Source organism: Dasypus novemcinctus, chromosome 11, assembly GCF_030445035.2.
Source record: "Dasypus novemcinctus isolate mDasNov1 chromosome 11, mDasNov1.1.hap2, whole genome shotgun sequence".
Lineage (NCBI taxonomy): Eukaryota > Metazoa > Chordata > Mammalia > Cingulata > Dasypodidae > Dasypus > Dasypus novemcinctus.
This window is the reverse complement of record NC_080683.1, coordinates 61,161,016-61,177,300: the sequence shown is the minus strand read 5'-3', so window position 1 is coordinate 61,177,300 and position 16,285 is coordinate 61,161,016. Positions and strand designations below refer to the sequence as shown.

The window sequence follows — 16,285 nt, the reverse complement described above, 5'->3', positions numbered from 1 at the left end:
TCCGTGATTAGTAAAGGAGAATCTCTGCCTTCACACTGCCGCCCCAAGACCGTAAGTATTTCATTTGCCTCTTGTTTCCAGTTAAGTTTCAAATACATAGATACCTTTTAGCTCTCATAAGCATATTGGTGAAAACAGACTTGTAAGTAGAAAAGAGTCTCTGGAAGGAATGGGAATAGTTAAAACAATGCACTTTCCTCAGAATGTCACATAATGGTAACTGGTTTTTTCCTGAGGACAGGGGTTAAGTTTACTCATATTTAACTAATTTGTAAGAAAAAATAAACCAACTTGGTTTCCTTGAATTGAGAATAGATTCTGTTTGCTGGCTTACAGATTATATATTAACTATCTAAGTGTATTAGTCAGTAGACTGCCCATCTCTTTCACTTCAAGGTACCCCATGAAATATTAGCCAGCCCCATAACTCTATACAACTCAGACTATTTTGAGTGCTGCTTTCAATCTACCTTTCATTGCAGTAGTTTGGTGATTTAACTGCCAATACTTGACCTTTTCGGGTCCCAGATCCAATCATCCCCATAATGTTCAAGTATTCTAATTCCATTACAGCCCTCCCTACAATAATATCTGGATTACAGAGAAGAGCAATCACAGAACTCTTCAGGGAAGATGGAGTTAGTCTTACCAACCAACTGTCCTCACAGTCCTGGTTAAAGGTGTGTCCTCTGGACATTCCTGGGCTGGGTGGACAGGTCTTAAATGGTAAATCCATTCTAGCATTCCAATCTTTCTTAGTCTTTGAATTCCCCCTTCTACTGTTCACCACTGCAAATCAGGCATCTCAACCTCAGACATGCTAGGCCATCTTTTGGTCCATGTTTCAGTCAGCCATCTGAACAAACTATTAAGAGTACTTTCTAACCCCTTGAGCTACAACACTGAATCCAGAGTTTTTGCTTAGTGGGCCCATATCAATAAATTCAGCATGATCCAACTTTATATTCCTTCCCATACCCTTAGTATCCATTCCCAATCATATTCCCCTGATTTCTATTAAGTTGGAAAACTCTTGCAGTCCTTTGAGAGTATAGTGTATTTCCTCATGGGTCACACTTTGTATTTCACTTTTGGGGGCTTGTTGTGATTTTAGTCTAGTAATAGGTGTTGAAGACAAGAAGGGTGGTGGGGATGGGTAAGAAGAAGGATTAGAAATGTCTTACAAGCTACTGACCTCAGGGCATTCCTTTGGATTTTCTTCTGGTGAAACAGGATTAATCTCTTCAGGCAGAGTTTGAAAGGCAGATTCCTCAGGGTAGGGTAGAGGCTGGGCAGTGCATGCTGGAGTTTGGCTGGTATCCACCTCAGGGCTGGGAGGAAGTCCAGACTCCATGGGGCAGACCAGAGGCTGGGCAGTTCAGGCTTCGGTTTGGCTGGTACCCACCTCAGGGCTGGAAGGAGGTCCAGACTCCCTGAGGCAGGCTGGAGGCTGGGTGATACAAGGTTGACAAAGTGTGGTCTACACAAGGCCGGCCATCATAGGTTTATCTGGTAAAGTCACAGAGTTTAGGGTCCCAGTATCCCCCCCAATATTATCATCATCCCATATGTCTCCATCCCAATCCTCTGGGTTCCATTCCTTTCCATTCAATGCCTTCACTTTAACCGCAGAAATCCTGAGGGGTTGATTTTAGTTTCCTTTGTAATTCTGCTACTCATACAATGAGAGTTTGAGTTTGGTTCTCAGGAATCTCAAGCCTGTGGCTTCAAGAGACAAGATTTTCTTTCAGAGCACATGTAGAAACTTTCAAATCATTCATGTGGCATTTAAGTTTCAAATTTGAAGCCTTTAGCTTATCTCTTTCTTTTGAAACTGTATCCAGAGTATTCAGGAGGAGCCAACTAACATCATTATACTTTTTGACTCCATAAAATTCTGTTAAGGTGTTGAAACACACATATCCTTGCTTCTTGTGTTACCAAATTTCACTTAGGTTCTTGTCTATGCTGCAGAAATGAATTTCAAGGGCACACCAGGTGAGTTAGGCCAGGAATTTATTCAGGTAGGAAGGGAAAAGAAATGGGAGAAAATAACAGAGCAGGGTCCCAGGTAGAGAGGAAGGGGCTCAAAAGTGATAAAGAGGGCTGATTTACAGGCTACAATTTCCAATTACAGGTTATAAATCCCCAGGTTTACTTGCAAAACCACATGGCAGAGAAAAAATGACAAGAGTGGTGTGCTGAGAGCAAGCACAGGTCCACAGGTGACAGAGCACGTGAGAGAGCAAGAGAGCTAGTTCAGGCCTTGTGCCTGGCCTTTGAACTGTTTATTATCCCACCCTTTTGCTAATGGTAGGGGAGGAGTTCCAGCTGTTTACTGTTTTGATTGCTTGTTTCCCACATCAATCTCCCAGGAGGGCCCAATGATAAAATCCTTGGGGAATATCCAGGGCTTCTCCTGGCTTCTGGAAGAAGTCTTCTGAGTGGCAGAAGCTTAGGGAGAGTCTTCCAGCAGCCATCTTGGGGTTGCTCATGTCCCCATGGACTTCTTGCCAGGTTCCAGATGCATCTATTAATTCTCTGTCTTGCTAGCCTACTTCATAAGCATGGGAATAGGGGAATCCAGTAATGATATTTTGCATATCTCCATTGCCAACTCATGCCAGGGACTGTTAGTGGCCTCTTGATTATTGGAAAGGGAGTCATTACTACTCTTAAGTCCAATTAGAGTAGAGAGCCAATTGCAAAGCTCCCATAAGTACCTCAGACATCCCGTTTAAGATTCTGTTCCTCAAGAACCACTCCCAGGACCACGCTATGTTAGTCAGGGTTCTCTAGGGAAACAGAATCAACAGGACATATCTGTAAATAGTATGAAATTTTTAAGAGTGTCTCATGTGACCATGAGGATGCACAAGTCCAGGTTCCGCAGGCAGGCTGCAACCAGGGGCTCCAGTGAAAGTCCAGTGAAGGTCCTTGATGAATTTCTGGGCGATGTTGACTGTCAGAAGTTGAGCTGGGAAATACTGTCTGAATGCTAAAATCCCTTCCCCTTTTAAGGCATTCAACTGATTTGGATAGAGTGTCACTCATTGCTGATGGCAACCTCCTTGGTTGATGCAGATATAATCAACCATCTATGCAATAAACTCACTGATGACTAAAGCCCATAAATGTCCTTGTATTACAATTAGCCCAGTGCTTGCTTGACAAAAACAGTTGGGCACAGTTACCTGGCTTGAGTTGACACATTAGCCTAACCATCACACTAAGCATAACTGGAGGCTTTATTATTATTATTATTTAGAGAGAGAGAATTTTTACAGAAAAATCATGCAGAAAATACAGAGTCCATATCCCCCTCCCCACACACACATACACACAGTTCTCCCTATTTTAACACTTTGTGTTAGTGTGGTACTTTTGTTACTATTGTGAAAGAATATTATTATTATTATTATACTATTAACTATAGTCCATAGTTTACATAAGGGATTACTCTTTGTGCTTATAGTCCGATGGTTTTCTTTTTAAATTTTTATTCTAGTAAGAGAAATGTAAAAACCTAAAATTTCCCCTTTTAGCCACTTTCAAATATGTAATTTGGTAGCGTTAATTACATTCACAATGTTGTGCTACCATCACCACTATCTACCATGCAATACCAAAACTTTTCTATCGCCCCAAATAGAAATTCTGTATGAATTAAGCATTAATGCCCTGCTATCTACCCCCACCTCAGCTCTTGATAACCTGTATTCTAGTTTCTGAGTTGACAGATTTGCTTATTCAAATTATTTTATATCAGTGAGATCACACAATAATTGCCCTTTTGTGCCTGGCTTATTTCCTTTTTTTTTTTTTTTTTTTTTAAGATTCATTTGTTTATTTATTTCTCTCCCCTTCCCCTCTCCCCCGGTTGTCTTTTCTCTGTGTCTGTTTGCTGCGTCTTCTTTGTCCGCTCCTGTTGTTAGTGGCACGGGAATCAGTGTTTCTTTTAGTTGCATCATCTTGTGTCAGCTCTCCATGTGGGCGGCACCATTCCTGGGCAGGCTGCACTTTTCTTTCGCACTGGGCAGTTCTCCTTACGGGGCACACTCCTTGCGCGTGGGGCTCCCCAGCGTGGGGACACCCCTGCGTGGCACGGCACTCCTTGCACGCATCAGCACTGCGCATGGGCCAGCTCCACATGGATCAAGGAGGCCCCGGGGTTTGAACCGTGGACCTCCCATGTGGTAGATGGACGCCCTAATCACTGGGCCAAGTCCACTGCCCTGGCTTATTTCCTTTAACATGATGTCTTCAGGGTTCATCTATGTTGTCAAATGGATCAGAACTTAATTCCTTTTTACAGCTCAATAATATTCCATTGCATGTATATATCACATTTTGTTTATCCATTCCTCTGTTGACGGACATTTGGGTTGCTTCCATCTTTTGCATTTGTAATAAAATATTGCTATGAACATCAGTGTGCAAATATCTGCTCAAATCCCTGCTTTCAGTTACTTTGGTTATATACCTAGGTGTGGGATTGGTGGGCCATATGATAGTTCTATACTTAGCTTTTTTGGGGAGTGGGGGTAATAGCTTTGCACTCATCACTTCAGTCATTATTAGAGCGTTTTCTTTATTCCAATAACAATAATAAACAGAAAACAGACACATGCAAAGAAACTCATCACTTCTCAGCCTCTCTCTACTTCCATCATACATTGCTGCTTTTCTGTTTTCATCTCTCTAGTTTATTTATGTTTATATTTTGTAAAAACAGTCTTATATATGCATTATCACCCATATTTGTATTTTACTTACTTGAGGTTACACTGTTATACAATCCCATTTCACATTTTTTGTTTTCCTTCTAGTATTATTCAAGTCCTTAGACTTTGCCTCTCAACCATTGTCATACCCATATAATAGCTTTGCTAGTCACAGACACTATAATGTGCCCTCACCACTTCCATTCATTTCCAAAGACAACTTTTTTACCAATTCTGCATAGATTAGCCCTCAGTTTTCCATTCTGTATTCATTCTCTTTTCTGATGATGTATATTCTAATTATGAACTGCATGAGTTTACATAACATGTTTAGGTCATAATAGGACAATCATACAATATTAGTTCTTTTGTGTCTTCCTTGCATGTGTATCACTCAACATAATGTCTTCCAGACTCATCCATGTTGTCATATGCTTCACTTCATTTATTACAGCTGCATAATGTACCATGATGTGTATATACCCCAGTTTGTATATTCATTCATCAGTACATGGACATCTGGGTTGTTTCCATCTTTTGGCAATTGTGAATAAATGCCACTATGAACATTGATGTGAGATGTCTGTTAATGTCACTGTTCTCTGTTCTTCTGGGTATATACCTAGTAGTGTACTGCCGTGTCATGTAGCAAATCTGTATTCAAATTCCTTAGGAACTGCCTGACAGTCCCCCACAGTGACTATACCATTCTGCATTTCCATCCAACAGTGAATAATTGTTCCTATCTTTCCACATCCTCTCCAACACTTGTAGTTTTCCAACTTTTTAATAGTGGCCCTTCTAATAGGTGTAAAATGATTTCTTCTTGTAGTTTTGATTTGCATTTCCCTAATCACTAGTGATGTAGAATATTTTTTCATGTGTTTTTTCACCATTTGTATTTCTTCTTTGTACAATTGTCTATTCAAGTCTTTAGCCCATTTTTTAATTGAGTTGTTTGTCTTTTTATTGTTGAGGTGTAGTGTTTTTGTTAATATCATGGATATTAAACCTGTATCGCATATGTGATTGCCAAATATTTTCTCCCATTGAGTCAACTGTCTTTTCACCCTTTTGACAAAGTCCTGTGAGGTGCAAAAGTGTTTAATTTTGGGGACGTCCTATTTATCTATTTTTTCTTTTGTTCCTCGTGCTTTGTGTGTAAAGTTTTAGAAACTACTGCCTACCATAAGATATTAAAGATACTTTCCTACATTTTCTTCTACAAGTTTTATGGTTGTTGCTTTTATATTTAGGTCCTTGATCCATTTTAAGTTAATTTTTGTATAAGGTGTGAGATAGGGGTCCTCTTTCTTTTGGTTATGGCTATCCAGTTCTCCAAGCACCATTTGTTGAATAGACAGTTCTGGCCCAGCTGGGAGGACTTGACAGCCTTGTCAAAATCATTTGTCTATAGATGTGAGGGTCTGTTTCTCAGTACTCGATTCAGTTCTATTGGCCAATCTCTCTAGCTTTATGCCAGTACCATGCTGTTTTTTGGGGGGTTTGTTTGGTTTTTTTTTTTACCACTGTAGCTAAGTAATATACTCTAAAGTCAGGAAGTAAGAGTCCTCCAACTTCATTCTTCTTTCCTAAGACATTTTTGTCTTTTGGGCTCCTTATCTTCCCAAATAAATTTGATTATTGGCTTTGCCATGTCTGCAAAAAAGGCTGTTGGGATTTTTATTGTGATTGTGTTGAATCTGTTAATCAGTTTGGGTGTAATTTACATCTTAATGATATTTAGTCCTCCAACCAATGAACATGGAATGTCCTTCCATTTATTTAAGTCATCTTAAGTTTCTTTTAGCAGTGTTTTGTAGTTTTCTGAATACAGGTCCTTTATGTCCTTGATTAAGTTTAGGCCTAAATATTACATTCTTTTAGTCGCTATAATAAATTGAATTTTTTTTTTCTGATTTCCACCTCAGATGCTCATTGGTAGTATATAGATATACTATTGATTTTTTTGAATTAATCTTTTATCTCACCACTTTGCTGAACTTATCTATTAGTTCTAGTAGCTTTGTTGTGGATTTTTTAGGATTTTCTACATAGAGGATCATATCATCAGTGAATAGCAAATATTTTACTTCTTCCCTTCATATTTGGGTGCCTTTTATTTCTTTATCTAGCCTAATTGCTCTGGCTAGAACTTCTAGCACAATACTGAGTAACATTGGTGACAGTGAGCATCTTGTCTTGTTCCTGATCTCAGCAAGAAAGCTTTCAGTCTTTCACCATTGAGTACAATGGTTAACTGTAGGTTTTTTATATACCCACTTTACAATATTGAGAAAGCTTCCTTCTATTCCTATATTTTGGAGTGCTTTTATCAAGATAAGACGCTGTATTTTGTCAAATGCCATTTCTGCATCAATTGAAAGGATCATGTGATTTTTCTTCAATTTTTTAATGTGGTTCATTATACTAATTGATTTTCTTGTGTTGACCCATCCTTGCATACCTGGAATAAAAGCCACTTGATCATGGTATATAATTCTTTTGAATTATATACCATTATATAATGTGCTTTTGGATTCTGCCGTCCCCCTTTGCTTAATTTATTAGCTGTAGGAACTTTGTTGTGATTTTTCAGAATTTTCTATATAGCAGATCATGTTATATGCAAATAGAGTAAGTTGTACTACTTCCTTTCCTCTGTATACCTTTCATTTCTTTCTCTCCTAATTGCTCTGGCTAGAATATCCAGTACAGTGTTGAACAGTGGTGACAGTGACTATCCTTGTCTTGTTCCTGATTTTAGGAGGAAAGCTTTCAGTCTTTCACCATTAAATAGTATGTTAGCTGTGGGTTATCAGGTATGCCCTTTATCATGTTGAGGAAATTTCCTCTGATTCCTGTTTTTCTAAGTGCTTTTATCAGGAAAGGGGTGTTGGATTTTGTCAGATGCCTTTTCTGCATCAACTGAGATGATTGGGTGGTTTTTTTTTTCTTAATTCTGTTAATGTGGTATATTACATTGTATCCTTTTTTCCCCTCATTCTGGGCTTTTTTTTTAACAAATCAATTTTATTGATAGATATTAATAAAGCATACAGTTCATCCAAAGTGTACAATCAGTGACATTTAGTATAGTCAGATAGTTGTGCATTTATCACTTCTATCAGTATTAAAGCATTTTCAGTATTTCAATAATAATAATAAACAAAAGACAAATAAACAAGAAAATTCTTCATCTTTCAATGTTTCCCTTGCTGTACATAGCTGCTATTTCTAGCTATTCTTGCACAATTTTTAATTTATTTATTAAGCAGTTTTATTGAGATATATTCATATACCCTATGATCTATCTAATGTGAATAATCAGTGGCTTTTAGTATAATCACAGTGTTGTACATTCATCATCCCAAAGTTTTAGAACCATTTCATTACTTCAAAAAGAAAAACTCCACACCATTTAGTCTCTAACCCTAAATAACCAGTAATCAAATTTCATCTTTATATATTGATTTATATTTACATTTTATATAAATGGAATCATGCAATATGTTACACAATATATTTGGTTCATAGTAACGCAATCATATAGTAATTTGTCTTTTTGTGTCTGGCTTGCTTCACTCAACATAATATTCTCCAAGTTCATCCAGTTTGACACATGCTTTATGACTTCATTTCTTCTTAGAACTGTATAATATTCTATCGTGTGACTATACCAAGTTTGTTTATGCATTCATCTGTTGAGGGATACCTAGGTTGTTTCCAACTTTTGGTGATTGTGAATAATGCCGCTATGAACATAGGTGTGCAGATGTCTATTCATGTCACTGCTCTCAGTTCTTCTGGGTATATACCCACTAGTGGTATTGAATGGTCACATGACAAATATGTATTCAACTTCTTAGGAACTGCCAAACAGTCCTCAACAGTAGCTGTACCATTCTGCATTTCCACCAACAGTGAATAAGTGTTCCTGTCTCTCCACATCCTCTCCAACACTTGTAGTCTTTTTAATACTGGCTCCTCTGTTAAGTGTGAAGTGATACCTCATTGTAGTTTTGATTTATTTTTCCTTAATCATGAGTGATGTTGAACATTTTTTCATGTGTTTTTTGTGTGTGTTTTTTTGCCATTTCTATTTCTTCTTTGGACAAATGTCTATTCAGGTCTTTTGCCCATTTTTTAATTGGGTCATTTGTCTTTTTTGTTGTTGAATTGTAACATCTCTTTATGTATCATGGATATTAAACCTTATCGGACATGTGATTTCCAATTATTTTCTCCAATTGAGTTGGCTACCTTTTCACCCTTTTGACACAATCCTGTAAGGTGCAAAAGTATTTAATTTTAACAAGGTCCCATTTATCTGTTTTCTTTTGTTGCATGTGCTTTGGATGTAAGGTCCAAGAAAGCACCCCCTAAGACAAGATCTTTAAGATGTCTCCCTACATTTTCTTCTAGTAGTTTTATGGTCCTGGCTTTTATATTTAGGTCTTTGATCCATTTTGAGTTGATTCTTGTATAATGAGTGAGATAGAGGTCCTCTTTCAATCTTTTGGTTATAGATATCCAGTTCTCCCAGCACCTTTTGTTCAAGAGACTGTTTTGTCCCATTAACATGGACTGCTAGGTTTGTCAAGAACCAGTGGACCATAGAGGTGAGGGTTAATTTCTGGACTCTCAATTCTATTCCACTGATCAATGTGTCTGTCTTTATGCCAGTACCATGCTGTTTTGACCACTGTAGCTTTGTAATATGTTTCAAGGTCAGGCAGTGAAATTCCTCCCATGTTGCTCTTCTGTTTTAGAATGCTTTTGGCTATTTGGGTACACTTTCCCTTCCAAATGAATGTGGTAATTGCCTTTTCTATTTCTATAAAGTAGGCTTTTGTAATTTTAATTGGTATTGCATTGAATCTGTAAATCACTTTGGGTAGGATTGATATCTTCACAATATTTAGTCTTCCAATCCAGTAACACAGAATGTCTTTCCATTTGTTTAGGTCTTCAGTGATTTCTTTTAGCATTGTTTTGTAGTTTTCTGCATATAGGTCCTATATTTCTCTAATTAAAATGATTCCTAAGTATTTGAGTCATTTTGTTGCTATCATAAATTGAACTTTCCCCTGATTTCCTCCTGATTGTTCAGTACTATTGCACAAAAACATTACTGATGTTCACGTGTTGATCTTGTATCTTCACACTTTGTTGATCTCATTTATTAGCTCAAGTAGCTTTGTTGTATACATTTCAGAATTTTCTAAATATAGGATCATGTCACCCACAAATAGTGAGAGCTTTACTTCCTCTTTTTCTATTTAGATGCCTTTAATTTCCTCACCCCTCCCTTGCAGCTTGCTTGCTCTCTGCTCTCTGTATCCATTAGCTGTGTGTTCTTCTGTGTGTCTGTATTTCTTTTTATTTATCACCCCCTCACAGCTTTGTGGCTTGCTTGTTGTCTGCTCTCTGTGTCCATTCACTGTGCTCTTCTGTGTGTTTTTTTTCTTTTACTTGTCTCCCTTTTTTTGTTGCATTGCCTTGCCGAGTTGGCTCTCTGCAGCACCTGTAGGCTGCACGGCACTCCACAGTGCTGGATGCCTTTAATTTTTATTCTTCTCTAATTGCTCTAGCTAGAACTTCTAATGAAAACTGCTACACAGCATGGACTATAGTTTACATTGTAGTCCACACATTCTCCCAGTCCATTCAGTGGGTTTATGGCAGGACAAATATTTTTTTGGCCCCTTTTCCATTCTCTTCTCCTTCTGGAACTACTATGACACTTATGTTGTTACGTTTCATATTGTCATTCACCTGTCTGAGCCCCTACTCAATTTTTTCCATTCTTTTCTCTCTTCAATTTCAGCTGTTCTGTCTTCAGTATCACTTATTCTTTCTTCTATCATTTCGAGTCTGCTGTTGTATGCCTCTAATTTGTTTTTTATCTCATCTATTGTGTCTTTCATTCTCTTGAGCTCTCTTACTTTCCAGGATTTCAAATTCTTCTTTGTGCTCACTCCATGTTTTCTTGGTGGTGTTTATCTTTTTAACCTTATTATCTTTCAACTCATTGATTTTGGAAATTTGTGTGCATCTCATTAATTAAATGTCTCAAATTCTCATTCTCTTCTGGGGCTTTAATATATTCATGTTCTTGGGCCTAGTGTTCCATTTTCTTAGTATGGCTCATAATTTTTTGCTGTTGTCTAGGCATCTGATTAGAATGGTGAGTTTACTCAGATGCCCAATTTCTCTTTCATACAGTTTGGTGGTAGATGCCTGTGTGTTATTACTGCTCTTTGGTTCTTGTTTCAGCCTGGATCATAAGGATTGTTCCTGTTAGTTGCTCAAAACTGGGTTCTGGATCCAGTAATGGGTTGCAGACCTGCTCCCTAGCACCATGAGGAGGAAAGCTATCAAGGTCAGAAAAAGCCTCACTTGTTTACTTTTAATTTCCAGTGCCCTTCCTTGGTCCACCAGCAGATGGTACTCTTCGGCATTCTTCTCATTTCAAAGCCTGGTTGGAGTGTGTGTGCTACACTATCTGGATCAAAGTGATATAGGTTCCTGCCTGGAGGCTAAGAGCCTTGTTATTCAAACTTTGTCAGAGACACATCTCCAGCCTTCTCTGGCAGCCTCCTCCCTTTACAGGACAGGAAATAGTTCTACTCCCTTCTATGTCCTTAACAATTAGTCCTGATTAGTAGAAAAGGAATTAGGGCAGGTCCTATCCTTTAGCCCCTTGCTGCCCCCCAAGGCAAACAATGGTGTGGCCCCTCCTAGCCTGAAAGGGCTGGGGACACAGCAGACCAAATTTGTGGATCAGAAGCTGAGTCAGCCTTAGGCTGTGTCCTCAGGGGTAGTGTTTTCCTGGAGCCCCCTTTGTCTGTAGCCAGCTCAGTGGCTTGAGGATTCTGAAGTGTCTTTATAGTGGGGGAGAGTGCCGCAGTTAGCAGTAGCTGTTTTCAACTCACAATTTTGGTGTCTTATGATTACCATCCTTTTCCCTTCCTCTTCTGGGCAGTGTCCAATCTTTGCCTTGTTTCCTAAGCTTAGAAGACTTTTTCCAGGCTGTTTCAACATTCTTCCAGCTATATTTCTCGCAGAGAAGAGAGTCCCTTGTGTTTCTAGCCCACCATTTTCCCAGAAGTCCTATATTGATTCTTTCATTGAACCACCCTAACATACCTGGGGTAAATCCCACTTGATCATGTTGTATAACTCTTTTAATGTGCTGTTGGATTTGATTTGCAAGTATTTTGTTGAGGATTTTTACACCTCTATTCATAAGAGAAATTGGTCTGTAATTTTCTTTTCTTGTCGTTTTTTTATCTAGCTTTGGTATTAGGGTAATGTTGGCCACATAGAATGAGTTAGAGCGGTCCCTCTTCTTCAGTTTTTTGGAAGAGTTTGAGCAGGAGTGGTGTAAATTCTTCCTGGAGTGTTTGATAAAATTCACCGGTGAAGCCATCTGGTTCTCAGCTTTTCTTTAGGAGGAGGTTTTTGATGACTGATTTAGTCTATTTGTTATTAGTCTGTTGAGGTCTCTCTTCTTGAGTCTGTGTGGGTAGTTTTTGTGTTTATAGCAATTACATCTAGATTATCTAATTTCTTGGCATACAGTTCATAATATCTGCTTTTAATCATTTTTTATTTCTGTGAAGTTGTAGTAAAGTCTCCCCTTTGATTTTTTTTTCTTCTTTACTCTTTCACTTTTTATTGTAGTTTTTGTGTTCTTTTTTTTTTTAATTTTCAGTCTAGCTAAAGGTTTGTTGATTTTTCACAGAATCGACTTTTGGCTTCATTGATTCCATTATTTTTTAATTCTCTATTTCACTGATCTCTGCTGTAATTTTTCTTTCCTTCTGCTTACCTGGAGTTTTATAGCTCTTCTCTTTTAGTTCTAGTTATGAGGTTAAATTTCTCATTTGAGATCTTTCTTCTCTTTAATGTAAGCATTTACAGGTATAAATTTCTTATCTGCATTTCCTTTTATTTCATCCCATAAGTCTTGGGATGTTTTTTTCATCTTCATTCACCTCAAGCTATTCCTAATTTCCCTTGTCATTTCTCCTTTCACTCATTGGTTGTTTAAGGGTTAATTTCACATATTGTTGGATTTTCCAGTTTTCCGTTACTCATTTCTACCTTCATTCAGATGTGCTTGAAGATACATTGTATGATTTCAATAAATTTATATCTATTGAGACTTGCTTTGTGGCTGTCATATGGTCTATCCTGGAGAATGATTATGTACACTCCAGAAGAATGAGTATTCTAGTTATGTTGGGTGAAGAATTCTGTATGTGTTAGATAATACATTTACAATTAAAAGCTATTTATAATGCAGGACTTTCTTCTGCCATTTTACTATTTGATCTCAAACCATGTTTTGTCTCTAAATTCTATTAATGCCTACTTTCATATTTGTTTTTTAATTGTACCATTTTGATGCCCATCTCATTTTTCCTGTGTATCTATTTTTCAAATTTTTTTTTTTTAGAGATTTATTTTTTACTTATTTCTCCCCATTCCCCCATTGTCTGCTCTCTGTGTCCATTTGCTGTGTGTTCTTCTGTGTCTGCTTGTATTCTCATTAAGCGGCTCTGGGAACTGATCTTGGGACTTTCTGGAGTGGGAGAGAGGAGCTCACTCTCTTGTGCCACCTTAGCTTCTTATTCTGCTATGTCATCTTATTCTTCTCTCCTCTGTCTCTTGTTGCGTCATCTTGCTGCACCAGCTCTCTGCTTTGGCTTGCACTCCTGCACGGGGCAGCATTCCCACATGGGCTGGCACTCCGTGTGGGCCAGCTCACTACGTGGGCCAGCTTGCCCTCACCAGGAGGCCCTGGGCATCAAGCCCTGGACCTCCTGTATGGTAGATGGGAGCCAAATTGGTTGGCCATGTCCATTTCCCCAGATATTTTCTTTGTGGTTAACCATGGGCCATAAATTTAACATCCTGAATCTATAACAATCACATTTGATTTTATACCAACTTAACTTCAATAGCATATACACACACTGTTCCTAAACCCCTCCAACTCCCCACTGTTTATGCTTTACAGGTTAACTATTTACAACTTTATACATTTGGAGGGTTTTTTTCTTTTAGAGGCTTTTTATATGCAGTTTAACACCATAATTTGAGTCTTTGCTTAGGCCTAAGGGATATCAAGATGGATTTAGAAAGTTATTACCAAGAAATTTATAAGAAAAATGTGCCTTTGCCTTCAAAGGAGCACAAGGTCTTTCCTTATATGTTTTACTCTAAATGATGCTAAGTCAACCTTAAATCTAGGATCTCTGTCTTAATGTCTTAAGTTTATTATAATAACATTCTTCCCCTGCCAATTGCTCCTGTCATCTTTCCTTTAGGTTTGATGAAGTGCTTTATCGATCATCTCAGGACCTTGAACCCAGACACATTGTCAGTTACCTTCTAACCCTAAGGTACTTTCAGATATTGCTGCTGAAAGGCTTTCAGCCATTTACATAAAGCTTAGTTATGTGGGACAAAAATGGATATATGACAAATAAATGGCTCCGTATATTGCGTTCCATGGCATTTGCAAATCTTTCAGTTAATATCAAATTAAGGGGATTTTTTTTCATCTTGCTATTTCAAAGTCTTCAATGATATTTGAGCCTTCTAATCTGACAATCATGTAAGGTTGAAGGAAACCGACAACTACATAGGAGGTTACAGTACAGTATGCGTGTTACAGAGTGAACCTAAGAGACAGTTAAGGCATTCAGCTCAGTCCTGAGGGACCAGTGAAGGCTTCTCAGAGGAAAGGAGTAGATATTAATCAGGTAAAGCTAGTTGGCAGGAAAGGAAGAAAAGCCCAGAGTTGAGCAAGGACATGATGCTTTAAAAGAAACAAGCATAGTCCTGGGAGAAATGAAGCATGTACTGGCCTTTCTGCTATATACTAAGGCGTTTAGAGGATGGAGAATGAAGTGGGAGGTGAGCCAGTGACAGTTTGATAAAAATTTCACGGTAGCTGTTGTAGAAGCTTTGAATAGTTGAGTCTCCTCAACTACAACAGCAGCTATAGCTTCCTATAAAGCTATTTAAGAAATGAAACCTCACTTAAAATATCCTTAGAAATCAGAAATCTGTGGTCACTGTTTTCTTGATTATACTTTACCTTGTTGTCTCCAGACTTAAATAAGATCTTTTTTCTTTAAATTCCACTTAGACATATAAAGGTAAAGAAGAAAAATGTCTTAAAGTGTCATTTAATTATTAAGACAAATATCATAAGCATCATTTCCCTAGTACATTCTTCCATTTGGTGCCTGAACCAAACGGAAAAGAAGTTTTAAGCAGAGTGTCCACAATGTTTTCATAATGGAATAATAGCTAGTATCTACCCTACCTCCTCACTGCACCTAAGGGGTAAAGGCCATGCTATACATGTAAATAAATCCCTTATGCTTCTAAAACTAACTGTGAAATCATAATCTTAAAAACTCGTCACCTGTTGGTAGAATAGGACCAAAATCTAAAGCTTGAGTTTATTGTGTTTACTTTGACCATTATAGAAAAGCAGTGAATTCCAGGTGCAACTTTACAACTTTGGATACATTCCTTAATGGCTATAGGTTTTGATAGCTTTACTTTTTAACTTCAGAGAATAAGATTAAATATCAGACTTACATGTTACAACAGGGAATTCCTGTTCTAATAATGATTCTTTGCCCTGTTCAGTCATCTTGCAGCTGTGGCACATAAAACACTACAAATAAAAGACAGTCCTCCAGAAGTGGCTAAGGTATGTTGAGTGTTTTCTGTATAATACCCAGCCAGTGACAGTTTGATAGAAATTTCATGCTAGCTATTGTAGAAACTTTCTATAGAACTAATTTGAGTCTACTCAACTACAACAGTTCTATCCTCATACAGCAATTTAAGAAATGAAACTTTGCTTTTCTTCAGATCTCCTGAAATGGTGCTCTGGTTTCTCTATTTTTAAGTTGAGGTTGTAAGATTAATATCAAACACACCTTTGATGTATTCAGACTAATATTACTAAGTCAATCTTCTTGTAAAATTTTTCCTAAAACAGCATTCTTTTAGTACTGACTTAGTAGTAATTCTAATTCGGCTATAAAATCAATGTTTATATACTTTGCAACTACTAGACTGAAGCACATTTTCTTATATCAAATCTTGTAATGATAAATTCCTCTCATCTGAGGCAAGACTATATGATGATACTGTTTTCCCTATTTCACAATCCTTTATATACTAGTATTACTGTAAGGGGTACTAGGAATTTATCTTCCCTGGTACTTTGCAGTATTCTACTTTTTCAAATTTGAAGAAAGAATTACTTTTTAAAACATTCTATTTCTCCACTTACAACCTGTTATTGAATATTTAAACATTCTTTGATTTATTTTGCAGGCCAGACTTCATCTTTTCAGAGCTGTCCGTTCTGTCCTAGCCAATGGAATGAAACTTCTTGGAATAACACCTGTATCCAAAATGTAATTTCTAATTAAAAGGTGCTTAAAAATGCTAAATGAATTCTAGTTATCTCTTCTCAGATTCCTTGCTGTTCAAAATAGAATTTAAACTATTATCTT

General features: G+C 37.5%; 1 protein-coding gene across 4 annotated transcripts in view; it reads left to right on the top strand.

The window, feature by feature from the left end:
• Window positions 1-16,222, top strand: part of RARS2 (arginyl-tRNA synthetase 2, mitochondrial) — an 87,950-nt gene extending 71,728 nt beyond the window's left edge. For 3 of the 4 annotated variants that reach the window (XM_004454497.4, XM_058307133.2, XM_058307132.2), the window contains 3 exons: window positions 14,066-14,140; window positions 15,405-15,468; window positions 16,104-16,222. In XM_004454497.4, coding sequence (XP_004454554.2) covers window positions 14,066-14,140; window positions 15,405-15,468; window positions 16,104-16,190 — 226 coding nt within the window. In that variant the 3' untranslated portion in view covers window positions 16,191-16,222. Of the gene's footprint in view, window positions 1-11,003; window positions 11,110-14,065; window positions 14,141-15,404; window positions 15,469-16,103 lie in introns of those variants that run through there. The other variant, XR_011650094.1, reaches the window with a different exon arrangement.
• The last annotated feature ends 63 nt before the right edge of the window (window positions 16,223-16,285 follow it).